At 41.6% G+C, this 15,980-nt stretch overlaps 1 protein-coding gene across 20 annotated transcripts in view; it reads left to right on the top strand.

Annotated features, from left to right (window-relative positions):
- The window catches only part of LOC122557375 (teneurin-3), a 2,678,940-nt gene that overhangs the window by 2,644,450 nt on the left and 18,510 nt on the right, over positions 1 to 15,980 (top strand). For all 20 annotated transcript variants that reach the window (XM_043705048.2, XM_043705074.2, XM_043705164.2 and 17 more), the window contains 4 exons: positions 5,395 to 6,269; positions 8,419 to 8,594; positions 13,005 to 13,240; positions 15,525 to 15,821. In XM_043705048.2, the coding sequence (XP_043560983.1) occupies positions 5,395 to 6,269; positions 8,419 to 8,594; positions 13,005 to 13,240; positions 15,525 to 15,821 (1,584 nt within the window). The remainder of the gene's footprint in view (positions 1 to 5,394; positions 6,270 to 8,418; positions 8,595 to 13,004; positions 13,241 to 15,524; positions 15,822 to 15,980) is intronic.

Genomic DNA, 15,980 nt, shown 5'->3' with positions numbered 1-15,980 from the left:
GTGACTAGTCCAATTCATTTTCTGGTCAGTTGTAAACCCAGGATATTGATAGAGGGGTTTCAGCAAGGGTTATGTCATGAAATGTCATGGGGTAATAGTTAGTTTCTCTATTCTTGGAGATGATCATTGGCTGGCATTTGTGCGGTGTGAATGTTACTTGTTATTTGTCAGCCCAAGTCTGGATATTGTCCAGATCTTGCTGCATTTAAACATGGACTGTTTCAGTACCTGAGGAGTCGCGAATGGTGCTGAACATTGTGCAATCATCACTGAACATCCCACCTCAGACTTTATGGTAGAGAGAAGGTCATTAATGAAATAGCTGAAGATAGTTGGGCCATGGACACTACTCCGCGGATCACCTGCAGAGAAGTCCTGGGATGAGATAACTGTTCCTCCAACAACTATAACCATCTTCCTGCCAGATACAAATCCAATCAACAATGTATTAAGCCCGATTCCCATTGACTCCAGTTTTGCTAGAGCTGTTTGATGCTGCACTCAATTAAGAGCATTCTTTAAGAGCAGTCACTTCCATCTTACCTCTGGAGTTCAGATTATTATATTACCCTTTGTCACAAACTCCATGCATTGCTGAATTGTCTGTCCAACATAACTGCTCTGAGGAGACTTATAAACTACTCCCACTAATGTTGTCTGACTCTTGTTATTCATAATCTTTATGCGTAGTGCTTAAATTTCCTGATTTTCTGAGTGAAGATGCTTTCTCCCCACTCTCCTTATGACATCCTTTACTATTAGGGTTATTCCTCAAATCTTTTTCATTCAGCCTGTGTTTTCAAAATATTCTGTAGCTTGCAGTATTTATTCCCCTACTTTTCTTATCTGATTTCTTTTTGTTTCTCACTTCTGTTACTCTTTCATATTCTTCATTTAATTTTCTCTCCACTTCTGATTTTTCTCTTCTTCCGCTGTTTCTTTCAGTGGCTCTGTTTCTGTTTCACTGTCTCCCTCATTTGCTCACCTTTCCCACTCCCTCCCCTCACTTATATCTCCCATCACTTCAGTTTTGTTTCTGTTGCCCCTTAATTTGTCTCTCACCTTCCTTTGTTCCACTTCCTTATGTTTCTCCCCCACTTCCCATGTCTCTGTAACAGTGATTAAATCAGAATAATTTATCTCTGTATAGGTGCTATGTTGTACATCTTCTTCCGAATGCTTTATGCAGAAAGAGTTCAATTAATATTTTAACCACTTTTTGAATGTCCTTGTTCACTGATGCATATGACCTTAAAACTCACTGGCTCATCCTGTGCATTTTCTGCTTTCCTCTTATTTTCAATTATATACCTATAGCCCCACCTTTTGGTAAATCAGTGCAACTTGCATCATACATAAATTTGCTCGACAATTTCTCGTCGACTTGTGCTAGAAGAGGATTGTGTTATCCTATTAAGTAAAAATAGTGAAACTGAAAACTGGATATGGTCACATGTATCTGATTCTCAGGTTTTTCTGATCTCTGCGCTCCCAAGATGTTCAAAACCCAATCCCAAGAATGTTCTACCCACACGCTTTCACTCATAAAATCCCTCAAACCAGTTGTCATTCATGAGAATACATTTGAACAAAGCCATCAGTTCATGGCTGTCAAGCTCTTTGGACTGGCCTAACCAGAAAGAAATCACTTTCCTTTAGCTAAGGATATTTCCTGTTTACCAAAACAAATTTTCTCTCCATAACTTTTCTTTCATGCTTCCTCTCACTTACGTCACCTCCTTTCTCTCACATTCCCCTCTGTCTTCCCTCACTAACATCTCTCACTGTTCCAGTTTTGTTTTTTTTTTCTGAACCTTCATCTCTCTCCTTGTTTCACTTTTCTCCTTATTTTATATTTTTCCCAAACTTGCCACGTTTTTTTTCGTTCATTGTCTCTGTGTTTTTGCCTCGGATTTCTTCAGCATGGGAACTCTCACCTGAGGAAAAGCATGAGTTGATGCAAAGTTCGGAAATTCAGAGGAATAACAAACATTAAAATAATCAGTGGCAATGGATCAGAAAGAAGATGGTGCTATATAGTGGTTGGAACAGTTAGAAACATGACAGGCCAGTTAGAGGAGTATATAACTAGCCAATACTTTGCTTGTTAATCTGATCATTAACAGAATGCTAAATTACAAATGTCTGCCTCTTACATATTATACGTCCCTCAGCCTAAAACCAGCTGATCACTCTTTGAATAAGAGTCCTTCATAATGTATTTTTCAAAGAGGCTACTTATACATGTTATTCACAAATTTCAGGTACAGGTAAGACTTGAAACTGGACCTTCTCAACCATAAGTAGGGACTCTACTGCAAGGAATTCCTATATCATAAGTCTTTATCATTATTTTTAATTAATTTGTTCAGGCATCTATGACAAACTTTCAGGACAGGTGAAACTTGAAGCCAGAGGTAGGAAGACGGCCGCTATGTCTTAAGACCCCTTCGGTTTTAATAGGATTACTCAATGGGAGTGCAACATTACACGTAGCTGCAACCTAGCTACAATCCCCACATCCCACAAACAACCCAGCACTCTCTCTTTATAAATGTAAGAGTTATAAGTCTTTGTAAAGTGTTTGTTCAATCCAAAAGCCTCCATCTCATTCACAGAGATGTGTCTGACCTCCCCAGGCAATGATTGTAGATTTTTACCAGTATTCAGTTTAGGACAGGGCACTTTCAGTATTGGAGGTGACATTATGTAATCCACTCTTACTGGCAGTGCTCAAACCCTGCTGCTACAACCTAGAGAGAAAGTGATTTCATTTAATCTTTGTTGTCACACTATTCCACTTCAGGAATGTCGTGCTCACCCTCCCTTCTGGTTGCAGTTATGCTGCGTGATGTCCATTAGATTCTCATTAACAATCATAGAATCCCTCCAGTGTGGAAACAGGCCATTCAGCCCATCGGGTCTACCTCCAACCCTCCAAACAGCATCTTCCCCAGACCAAACCCCTGCCATGTCCCTGTAATCCTGAATTTCCCATGGCTAATCCATCTAACCAGCACATCTTTGGACTGTGGGAGGAAACTGGAGCACCTGGGGGAACCCCACACAGACACGGGGAGACATGTAGTTGGAAAGGCCAGATCAAACCCGGGTCCTTGCCACTGTGAGGCAGTACCTCCCACTGAGCCACTGTGCCGTGCTGAAAGGTCCGCGTGAAATTTTTTTAGCTGTTGTCTTAACAGTGGCATCCAGTGGCATTCATTAAAATAATAGACAAAGGGACCTGAGGCAAATATTTGGGTGCATTTATTTCTAATGTTGCATAATTTCAGCCTTTTGTTTCTCTCCATCACTTACTTAATGGCACACAATATTAGGACGTGTTTTTTTAAATCATTTCATGCAAAACTATAACCAGATCTTCTGAATGCATCACCCAGATCCTGCCATAGAGATAAGTTTATACCTTTCCTCAGAGAGCAATACAATGCTTCAGGTTACTGTACATCATAAATTACAAAAGTGAATTGAGCTGCTTTTACAGTTTAAGGTGCACTTACTGTCTTGTCCACTTGAGTATTGAAGAAAATTTATTGTCAGGATCAATAAAAAGCAGAGGATTTTCCAGTATATGTTCAGGTTCATGTAGAACTTTAATTTGTAGATCGAGATAAACAAAATAAAAACAGTCATTCAACTGCATTTAAAGCAAACCTACATTATTTGTTTAACCTCTGTTGCACATTGTGCATATTGAAATGCAGATAGGAGAGGATTAGCTACAGATGCAGTATCTCTCCCATAATTACTACTCGTGTTAGAAATGTGCATTGTTTCGTTAATCCACTTGATTTTCTCAATTGGAAAGGAGGTGAGAACATCTTTCTTTCTCTTTTCTCCCCCGTCCTCCTTTCTCACACACATTGAATTGACAGTGCAGTTCCACAGGATTGTTGTTCATAACTCAAATTGACTTCTTCCAGCATTGCTGCTCATTCATACTCACTTTCTGGGTCCGTGACCCAAAATATTCTCCCTGACAAAGTGGCAGAGGGCTGGTGAGGTCTGTGAAACTCTACACGTTTGTGTCTTGGCTAGGGGAATGTATTGAAAGGTAAAAGGAAATATGGCTCCTTGAGGAACAATGCTTGGAGTGACAAAGTGCAGCAATATGCGTGCAGTTCTGGTCTCCTTCCTATCAGAAGGATGGTATAAACCTTGAAAAGGTTCAGAAAAGATTTACAAGGATGTTGCCAGGGTTGGAGCATTTGAGCTATAGGGAAAAGCTGAACAGGCTGGGGTTGTTTTCCTTGGAGCGTCGGAGGCTGAGGGGTGACCTTATAGAGGTTTATAAAGTCATGAGGGAAATGGATAGAATCAACAGACAAGGTCTTTTCCCTGCACTGGGGGAGTCCAAAACTAGAGGGCATAGGTTTAGGGTGAGAGGGGAAAGATATAAAAGGGACCTAAGGGGCAACATTTTCATTTAGAGGGTGGTGCATGTATGGAATCAGCTGCCAGAGGAAGTGGTGGAGGCTAGTAGCATTTAAAAGACATCTGAATGGGTGTATGAATAGGAAGGGTTTAGACAAATATGGATTAGTGGTGCTGGAAGAGCACAGCAGTTCAGGCAGCATCCAAGGAGCTTCGAAATCCTGAACTGCTGTGCTCTTCCAGCACCACTAATCCAGAATCTGGTTTCCAGCATCTGCAGTCATTGTTTTTACCTCTTAGACAAATATGGGCCAGGTGCTGGCAGGTGGGACTAGATTGGCTTGGGAGTCTGGTCAGCATGGACAAGTTGAACCGAAGGGTCTGTTTCCATGCTGTGTGTTTTTATAACTAATACATGTGAAAATTAGGCTAGGCTATTTTCCTCGGACCGTCAGAGGCTGAGGGGTGACCTTATAGAGGTTTATAAAATCATGAGGGGCATGGATAAGATAAATAGAGAAGGTCATTTCCCTGGGGTGGGGGAGTCCAGAACTAGAGGGCATAGCTTTAGGGTGAGAGGGGAAAGATATAAAAGGGACCTAAGGGGCAACGTTTTCATGCAGAGAGTGGTGTGTGTGTGGAGTGAGCTGCCAGAGGAAGTGGTGGAAGCTGGGACAGTTCCAACATTCAAAAGGCACCTGGATGCGTATATGAATTGGAAGGGTTTTGAGGGGTAAGGGCTGAGTGCTCGCAAATGGGACGAGATTAATTCAGGATATCTGGTCAGTATGGATGAGATGGGCCAAAGGTTCTGTTTCTGTGTTGTACATCTCTGTATCTCTTTGTCTCTATGACTAAGTAATAGAGACAAAGAGATACAGGGAGGAATACAGGGGTCATCATTGACATATATTTACGATGTTGCTAAGCACAACCACAGGAATTCTGACATTTTCTGTGAAGTTTGTAGCTTAAATGCACTTGTGTTTCCAACGCCAGGTTCGCTTGGAATGGCCAACAGATCTCACCATAAACCCAATGGATAACTCCCTCTATGTGCTGGACAACAACATCGTGCTACAGATCACGGAGAATCATCAAGTGCGGATTGCTGCTGGCCGACCCATGCACTGCCAGGTACCAGGCATTGAGTACACACTGGGGAAGCAAGCAGTCCACACGGCTCTCGAATCAGCCAGTGCCATCTCCGTGTCATACAGTGGTGTCCTGTACATCGCAGAGACAGATGAAAAGAAAATAAACCGCGTGAGGCAGGTGACTACAGACGGGGAGATTTCACTGCTCGCTGGTGCACCCTCAGACTGTGACTGCAAGAACGATGTCAACTGTGACTGCTATCAGACTGGTGACGGCTATGCCAAAGATGCCAAGCTCAACTCTCCATCTTCGCTGGCCGTCTCACCTGATGGCACGCTGTACATTGCTGACATGGGTAATATTCGGATTCGGGCAGCCTCCAAGAACAAGCCAGTGTTGACATCCATGAATTTGTACAAGGTAGCGTGCCCATCAGAGCAAGAGCTGTACATCTTTGACATCAATGGCACACACCAGTATACAAAGAGCCTGATAACAAACGACTACCTCTACAACTTCAGCTACAGCAATGAAAACGACATCACTTCAGTGACAGACAACAATGGTAATACCGTGCGGATCCGAAGGGATCCCAATCGCATGCCAGTGCGAATCGTGTCTCCAGACAACCAAGCAATCTGGTTGACCATTGGGACCAACGGGGGATTGAAGGGCATGACAGCCCAAGGGCAAGAGCTGGTTCTACTCACCTACCACAGCTACAGTGGCCTCTTGGCAACAAAAAGTGACAAGACTGGCTGGACGACTTTCTTCGAGTAAGAGTCTCCTTAACTTGTAGAAAAGCTGAACAATGAATTATTTTTGTTTCTTAATTTTGATTCCTAAAGCTATATCTTTTACATGATGTACAGAATGAAAGATGTGAGGCCTGATTAGCTCAGCATGAATTTTCTGTCTTAATAATTTGTGAAAGAAGTTAGATGTTGACTTCTTTTTGAGAGTTCGCTCCCTTTTTATTCTATTCACACGTGGGATGAGGGCATCCATAGATAGGCCAGCATTTGTTGTCCATCCCTTGAGAAGGTGATGGTGATCCACCTTCATGAACCATTGCAATCCTTGGGGGATTGAGATGCCCACACTGCTGCTCTTATCTGTTCTAACTCCTCCACTCCTGAAAGTGAAGAATTTTACTGGAACGTGGTTCCAGATGAATAGGTAAATATCCAGTGCCTCGCCCTTTGTTAATGATTGTGTGCATACAGTTTTCCATATCTACACTCACAACACATTCAGAATCAGGTGCAGGAGTGAGAAAAGGAAGAATGTCCTCATGAAGAAGGCAGTGAATCTTTGAAATTCTCTTCCCACCATCCACACTCGGCTGTGGATGCACAATCATTGAGCGTGTTCAAGACATTGATGGAGTCTAATGATATCAAAGGATATGAAGATAGCACAAGAGGCTAATGTTGAGTTAGATGGTCAGCCATTATCCAATTGGATAGCAGTGCAGGTTTGATAGCTGAATGGCTTACACTCCTATGTTCCAACTCCCATCCAATCTCAAAATTCCACTTTCAATGGATGGAGAATGACAAACTGGCAAATGTAATGTCCCGGTCTAGGTATCAGTGAACTACAAAGATCGGGAATGAAGGGCTGCATTTCGTGCTCTCCATGACAATGTCTGCCCCCTTTTAGCAGGACCTTTGGGAATTCAGTGGTTCTCCTCTCCTGTCCCTGTAAAACCAACAGTCACAACACCCAAAACTCAGGTGGTAAGGCACCTGGAGGAAGGACGCCTCATATTCCACCTTAGGACTCTGCAATCACAGGGGATCAGTGTGGATTTCAACAGTTTCCTCATTTCCCCTCTCCCCACATTATCACAGTCCCAAGCCTCCAACTCGGCACCGCCCTCCTGACCTGTCCATCATCTTTCCCATCTATCCACTCCACTCTCCTCTCCGACCTAACGCCTTCTCCCTCATCTTCATTGCATTCTCACTTCCTTCCCTCTTGCCCTACCCCTCCTCCCAGTTATCTTTAACTCCCCAGCCCACAAGCCTTATTCCTGATGAAGGGCTTATTCCCGAAACGTCGATTCTCCTGCTCCTCAGCTGCCTCCTGACCTTCTGTGTTTTTTCAGCACCACACTCTCGACTCTTGGCTGAGACTATCTAACTCAGAGTCTGAAAGGGAGTTCCTCCTAATTAGCATGGCTCGTTGATGAACAAAGCAATGTGAAGGTAACCATGGGGCAGCCACGTGACTGTGGGTGCACTGGCAGTGGGGGAGCTTGCTGCTAGCCTTCACACCCTGGCCATATTTCAACCCCCATTGGCAAACCACCTATTCCTGCAGGGGAGTTTGGGCTCACTCGCCTCAGGTTCCACCTCTGACAGGTTTCCAAAACTCTGCCCAACCCCTTGTGGCCCTTTTTGGATTGTAGTGATATCATTGGTGAAACTGCAGCCAGGTTGAACAAGCAACAGTGGTTTGTACTCCCTGCCTGATCTCATCCCCCTGATGTACCACAGTGGAGCAGACTGAGCAGCATCAGCATGAGGTTTTCACTCAGTGACATTCAAGGTCAATGACAATTTTTGGTTTTATTTTCTTGGATGTGTTGCCTGTGGTTATTCACCTCCCTCAGGATGTTAAAGAAATCAGGAAGATTCCATGACAGTATAGATTTTGCACGCTCTGTTGGTCTAATCTCAAGTGAAATTCTAGATGAGTCAGTGGAAATGTTCAGCACATGGCTATTATATAAGAGAATTTTCCATTCAAGGTGTTAAAGGGACTCCAGTCTTTGAACAAGTTCAGCATTTGCTTTTGATGTTAAAACTAAGAAAATATATTATTAATTTTCAGGGGAGCCTGAAATGAACAGTTTTAGATAACAATACCTTCAAAGTGCCCTCTTTAAAAAGCCACTTTTCTAATTGTTTCCTTCAGCTATGACAGCGAGGGCCGATTGACTAATGTTACATTCCCCACCGGTATGGTCTCAAATCTCCATGGGGAAATGGAGAAGGCAATAACGGTGAATATAGAGTCATCCAACAGGGAGGATGATGTCACCATTACCACCAACCTCTCTTCAGTGGATGCCTTCTACACCCTTGTTCAAGGTATTGTACTTTTGTTTCCATTTGACATTGATAGGGGATTGGTGTCACATGCAGACAAACTATGTAAAGATAATACATTTCCTTCTCCCTCGATCATTAATGAACTTGATTAACAAATATCCCCTAGTCAACAGTTTGGACGGCACGGTAGCACAGTGGTTAGCACTGCTGCCTCACACCGCCAGAGATCCGGGTTTATTTCCCGCCTCAGGCGACTGACTGTGTGGAGTTTGCACATTCTCCCTGTGTCTGCGTGGGTTTCCTCTGGGTGCTCTGGTTTCCTCCACAGTCCAAAAATGTGCAGGTTAGGTGAATTGGCCATGCTAAATTGCTCGTAGTGTTAGGTGAAGGGGTAAATGTAGGGGAATGAGTCTGGGTGGGTTGCGCTTCGGCGGATCTGTGTGGACTTGTTGGGCCGAAGGGTCTGTTTCCACACTGTAAGTAATCTAAACAAAAAACATTATCAAAACTAGCTTTTAATCCTCGCTGCCATTTTTGGATTTGAGCCCAGATCCTCCAAACCTGGGGATTGCTAGTCCCTGTCCTAACCACTTTTCCCCAGGGCAGGATTGACTGGTACGAGAAGCCATAGTTTGAAGATATTAGGAGGAAGGTATAAAGGAGACATCAGAGGTAGGTTCCTTATGCAGAGAGTTGTGAATGCATGGAATGCATTGCCAGTTGTGGTGGTGGAAGCAGAGTCATTAGGAACATTTAAGCGACTGCTGGACATGTACATGGATATCAGCGAGTTCAGGGGTGCGTAGGTTAAATTATTATATTTTACATTAGGATTAAATTTCAGCACAACATCGTGGGCCAAAGGGCCTGTTCTGTGCTGTACTTTTCTATGTTCTAAATTCTATTAGGCCACCACTAGGCCAAAACATGCCTCGGCTCTCAGGAGTGGAAAGAAATGTCCAGATCTCAGAGTGGTTAAGAAGTCTGTAACCATCAATGTTAAGCAAAAGTCACTTCAGTGATAAATCTTAAATTTCAGATAGAAACAGACTTCACTAGGATTGAGTGTCCATCATGGATGTTGCTGGGAAAAGAGTTGAATCTTTGTTTTTACTATTTTTGTTCCTTCCTAAAGACTTTCCTGAATTGTCATTACCTATAGTGCTATTTTTGATTCTCTTTTGACTGATTAACTTGTGTTGTTTTACTCTGAGAATTTTGATTCTGAGATCTGACTTGTCCAGGATTGTCATCAGTTAAGATCACAATATTGTTAATTGAGTGAGGTTGCCAACTAGTTGAACGAGGGACAGGTTTGTGCAGCAGCCCCTACCCTAGTGGGAACTAATACAGAAACTAGGAGCAGGAACCAATCATTCAGCCCTTCAAGCCATTCAATATGATCACGGCTGATCCTCTATCTCAACACCATATCCCCACTTTCTCTCCATACATGGTGATACCTCAAATATCGAAAGATTTATCAATCTCTCTTTTGAATATACTCGATAACCCAGCCTCCACAGCCTTATGTGATAGCAAAGTCAGGTCCACTGCCCTGTGAGCAAAGAAATGTTTTCTTGTCTCAGTTCAAAATGAACTGTCCTGAGCCTAAGACTATGACCCCTGGTTCTTAACTCCCTGACCAGGTAAAATCTAATTTGTCTAGCCCTGTTAGTATTTTTTACATTTCAATCAAATCCTCTCCCATTTATTGAAATTCTAGTGCCAAACAACTCACCACCCTGTGGCCAATCACTTCAACATTCCTGATGAAGGGTTATCCCCGAAATGTCAACTCTCCTGCTCCTTGGATGCTGTCTGACCTGCTGTGCTTTTCCAGTGTCACACTTTTCAACTCTAGTGAATAGAGATCTAGTGAAACAAATCTCTTGTCATCTGACAGTCCTTCTATCTCCCATGTCAGCTTAACAAACTTTTGCTCTACTCCCTCCATGGTAAATATATCCTAACTAGACTGAGGCAACCCAAAAATTGTGTCCGAGAGGACGTTTAACAGCCAGAATACAGGATATTTTTATCCTGTCAATCTGAGTTGGATGTGAGCCCAGTTCTTAGATTTAACATGCCAGTTTGCATTTATTTGCCAGTCTAATTCATCCAGTTTCTGAAATTTACCTTTGACTTGCTATAGATTTGCCAATCTGTTTCCATCAAGGATGAAAATCTGAAGCTTCTCCAGTGTCTTGGCGCAACTCAGCCTTTTAAATGTGGCAGTCTGTCTTGAGTGTTCATGCCTTCGGAGCTTGGATGTTTCCCTTGTGTTTTGTGACCCAGAGCAGATAACAATAACTCCTACTCTTTTACAAGACACCAGTGTGACTGGAAGAATTAGATACTGAGCAAGGGCTGAGGGATCTGGAAAGGTTTTTGAAGGGGGTTAGAAATATTCTAAAATTGATTGGTTTTCAGGATGAAGCTCCACAAGAACGGAAGAATTACGAGCAGGAGTTAGGCAATTCAGCCCCTCGAACCTGTTCCACCATTTGATATGGTCATGGCTGATCGCATCTCAGCCTCAACTCCACTGTCCTATCTGACATTTCAAAACTTTGTCAAATGTGAACTGGAATAGGAAGCTGATAGAGATAGGAAGGCTACCAGACAGGGGGTTACCAGAAAAAGTTGGTGCACAAGATCAGTATGAAATCAGTAAATTGGGAGACAGAATGATAGCCCAAGATAGGATAAGTTCTGATCGCCTAAGTTATTTATACAAAGTACAATTGGTGTAAAGGTTATGCTTCTAAAATATTTAGGCTAAATTAGGCCAGTTGCTGGAAGTATTTATGCAAAGATATATCATTCTCTAAAAGATACTGCACAGATGGAATAAATATAAACCTGTTGAAGTCGTTTAAAGTAGAAACAAGCATATTCCTGAGAGAAACCACTGTTTCTAATTAACACCCTTGAGTTATGTCAAATCACAGTGCATCTGTGTTAATGATGACATTGTATTGCTTGCATACAAGGTGCAAAGGACAACTTCAGATGGCAGGCAGGAAACCAGAGGGGACAATGTCATGTACAAAGCTACCCAAAGTGAATTGAGTATCCATCCAGGGATTCACACAAGTTGCTGAAAATGCAGGCAGAATCCAATATCATCAGAGAGTCAATGTAAGTCTCAGATCAGCTCCTGGTTATCCATGACATCCGTGAGTCCACTAGTTTCTTCACATGCATCCTTGGATGGTCATTGAGTTCCCAAGACCTTCCCGCAATCTCAGCAGAGCATTGGAGGAATAAGTGGCAGAGGGGCAAAAGGAATGTCGAGGAGGATAAAGAAACTGCAGAACATATTCTAAATGAATGAAGGGCAAACCCTGATATTCAGGGGTTAAAACTGAAATCCTTGTGAACACTATTTAACAAAGTCATTAACCTGTCAAAAATGAAGCAGCAACTTTATTGAAGTACCCACTCAGGAATTTAATGCTAATATGCTAACCATTGTTAATGGAACCCAGTAGAATTTCAATCCCTTCGTACTTTAGGTTATAGGGAAGTTCATGCCATAAGCAGCTTGGTACTAACCTCTTGACACCTCAGTACTCTTGAATGTCAGTCAAGCAGGAGCTTTGTGATTAGGCAATTGTTACAGTACTAAGGCAGCTATAAAACTCTGCATCATTCATAGCATCCCAATCATCAGGGAAATGCTTTAGAAACAAGGCAATTACAAGAAGTTGATGCATGGCTATATCCTGGCTGAGTCTCTCTCTCTCTCTCTCTCCAGTTATTTACTTCCTGGTAATGTATGACTGGGAAGGACGACTCTATATTGGTGGAAGGATTTGGGAAAAAAATGTCACAAAGTGTTTCAAAATATCTTTTGACTGTTTGCAACTTGCAAATTGCAAGTGTACTGATGTTAACTTCAACAGCTATAGATGAAATATGAGACCGTTGGAAATCACTGGCCTTAAAAAGTGTTTCTAAACCAATTTTGGTCTTATAACATCATTTTAATATTTTCTCTCAGTGATTTTGTTTCTGAAGATAGGGCCTTCATTGTCATGAAACGTGACAAGTATTAAAAGGCCATTGTGATCCCCAGTTACACTTGCAAATGTGTATCTGTAAGAAAATAGCAATTGCATTTCTAAAATAATTACAGTAGATTGACATGATGGATTTGACAGAGTGGGAGCCAGTCTTGAACTAAACATGGTGCAGTGTCAAGAATAGAAATTGCATAAATATTTAATTCACTTCTATCCAGTTCCTCCAACTGAGGTATTAAATGATAACATCCCCAAAAATCATTTCTCAACTGTATGCTTTAAAAATTGTGATGCTTTAGAAATGAAAATTTTGGCTTGTGGCAGAAGTAGCATTTAAAACTGAAGTGTTATTATGGTATGAATATTAATGTTAAGATATCCATTTACATTTTGATTAATATTTTCCATTGTATTCTAGATCAGTTGAGAAACAGCTACCAGGTTGGTTATGATGGCTCCCTTCGTGTAATGTATGCCAATGGCATGGATGCCAGCTTCCAGACAGAGCCCCATATCCTGGCAGGCACAGTGAATCCAATAATAGCCAGACGTAACATCACACTGCCTGTGGAAAACAGTCTGAACCTGGTGGAATGGCGGTTCAGAAAGGAACAAACTAGAGGAAAAATCAGCATCTTCGGGCGCAAATTGAGGGTAAATAGCTTCCTGTTAATTAAGTATTAGCTGCAATGTTCATTTTCTTTTTAACAGTTGGACATTAGCAACTAAAAAATCATCTTCTTGTTAACTCATCGAATCACATCGCATGGTCAGTGGATTGGGTGCAGGAGTTTGGGAGATCATGTAGCAGCTGTGCAGGACATTAGTTAGGCCACTCTTGGAATATTGTGTTCAATTCTGGTATCTCTGCTATGGGAAAGATATTGTGAAACGTGAAAGGGTTCAGAAAGGATTTACATGTAAGAAAATGATATTAATATAAAAAGAATAGAAAAATATTATATTTGTACACCTCCATTCCCCTGCAATGAACATCGCAATAATAGATTATCCGAGAGTATTAAATTGCTAATTGTTGGATTTTCTTCCTCATAACAATGACTGTATGTCAAAAGTACTTTATCAGTTGTAAAAGCATTTTAAGCTATCCTGAGATCATGAAAGGCAACATTTCAATGTAAGAACCCACTGTACAAATTGCCATGGAGACAGCTCCTGATCTGCGATCATTGAGATCATTGGGATTACATACATGTGATTTTGGGCCATGAAAAGAATTAGTTTTAGCTGAAAGAATTAGTTTTAGCTGCAACACTGATTATCTCAGATTATGCAATAACAATGGCAACATGGTTGAGCAAAACCAAAGCTCAACAAGCAATCAGTCCTTCAGGAGTTAACAGAACAAAATCTGCTTCCCAAGAATATGAAATATAAGATTCACAAATCCTGCTTATGTGTAATTGGATGCATTTTATGAATCCATACAGGTTGAATTTTAATAAACGAAACCTCATAATTTCAAAAGCTTTGTTTAAAGTTCAAAGCTATTATTGACAATGAGAAATACATTATCATGCAAACCCTGTACCTGTTGTAATGAAGGATGCTTTACATTTTGATGGTAGTGTTATTCTAGAAGCAACAACCTCAAGAGAACAAGGGGTTGTCTATGAACATTGTCAGCTCTTCAATATATTGCATCGAACTAACCTTAACCACTCCAGCCTCTTAACATCATATCACTAATCAACCTCACAATTACTTGTACTCACATTGTGCACTTAATGTGGAAAATGGTCATGAGGTGCTTCAGATAATTATTGTGACAGAAAAACTTGACAGTACAGAACATAAATTGTTAAAAGGAGACAGAAGTTTGCACTCTTCAGGACAGAGATGCAAGAAGCAGACTTGAGAAAAGGGATAGCACAAGAAGAAAGTGCTGACTGATGAGGCAACCATTGGCATTTAGAGCAGCAACAGCTTGCAATCTTCAACTGCTTTTACTGGTGCTTCGATGATGATGGCCCAGTAATGACCTTCTTTCTTCTCCTTCTGGATCAATTGATGTCCTTCTTTCTCAAATCTCTTTTTTTGTGTCCTCGTCTTGAAGAAAAGTGCAAGATGTAAAGGCTTCACTTTGCATCTCCTTTTTTGCAATGTTAAAATCTTGGCACAAAATCACATGTGGAGATCGTCAAGCCCATGACCAAATACATAACAAACATTTGAATGGTAGCATCTTAATGGTGGAAAAAGAGAATGAGGTTTTTAGAGAGACAATTTTAAAGTTTATGGTTTTGGTTACTGAATCAAGTGAAGAGTGTCAGAACATCATTACAGTGAGATTGTGATCGTCCAACATTATTCCCCATTATAGGGGGGGGCTTCACTCATAATCATAGTATTGACAGTGATCAGTTGCATCCCCCCCACCTCTTCCATCATCATCAATTTGTTAGGTTTGTCACTGACTGACTTTAGTGTCGAGAGTGTGGTGCTGGAAAAGCACAGCCGGTCAGGCAGCATTCAAGGAACAGGAGTATCGAAGTTTCGAGCATAAGTTCTTCATCACTGACTGACTTAACTCTGCATGAGCACGTCCTTATTCTTTTGGAATTGGAGTAAACAATGGAATAGGCTGGTTTTTTTAAGAAATGAACAAATTTTGTCCATATTAATGAAGCTCCAGCCTTGGGAAGATGATCTTAAATGTTTTCGAAAATGTACCTGTAAATTTACTGCAGATTAATGTGGAAAAGGCTTTGAGCAAAAGCCAAGCTGTCTTTTAATATAATGAAAAGGCAGTTAAACTCATTCTTCATTTACATCAGGGAAGTCTGTCAAGTAATTTGCACTGAGGAACAAAATCAATCAGTCTGAACGCTTTAGAAAATAGCCAGTTTGTCTGAAAAGCAATAGGGGGTGGGGTGGGAACATTCCTCATTGATTTCTTCTGGTTGTTTTCTATAAGGTGAATGGCAGGAACCTCCTCTCCATTGACTTTGATCGAACAACTAGAACAGAAAGGATCTATGATGATCACCGCAAGTTTCAGCTGAGGATCCTGTACGATCAGTCAGGCCACCCCACACTCTGGTTGCCAAGCAGCCGACTCACAGCCGTCAACATCACCTACTCGCTGACCGGCCAGATCTCCAGTATTCAGCGGGGCCCGTTGGGTGAGAAACTGGAGTACGACAACAAGGGCAGAATCATGTCCCGCATGCTGACTGATGGAAAAACCTGGAGTTACACATACCTCGACAAGGTGAGCAACAAGGAAGTACCTGCCCTTTCCTAAAGAGTTTGAGAGTGCATCCTTTTCTCTAGAGCACATTTGGCACAAAAAAAAATGAAACATAGCCCGGCTCAGTGTAGTTACATATTACACGGTTAAAGCTAATAATCTTAAACTCCAAATTTACAT

The sequence above is a fragment of the Chiloscyllium plagiosum genome, unplaced genomic scaffold (genome assembly GCF_037043375.1).
Source record: "Chiloscyllium plagiosum isolate Xiang-an unplaced genomic scaffold, Cpla_swu_hap1 HiC_scaffold_2, whole genome shotgun sequence".
NCBI classification, from domain to species: Eukaryota; Metazoa; Chordata; class Chondrichthyes; order Orectolobiformes; family Hemiscylliidae; genus Chiloscyllium; species Chiloscyllium plagiosum.
This window is presented reverse-complemented; position numbering and strand designations above follow the sequence as displayed.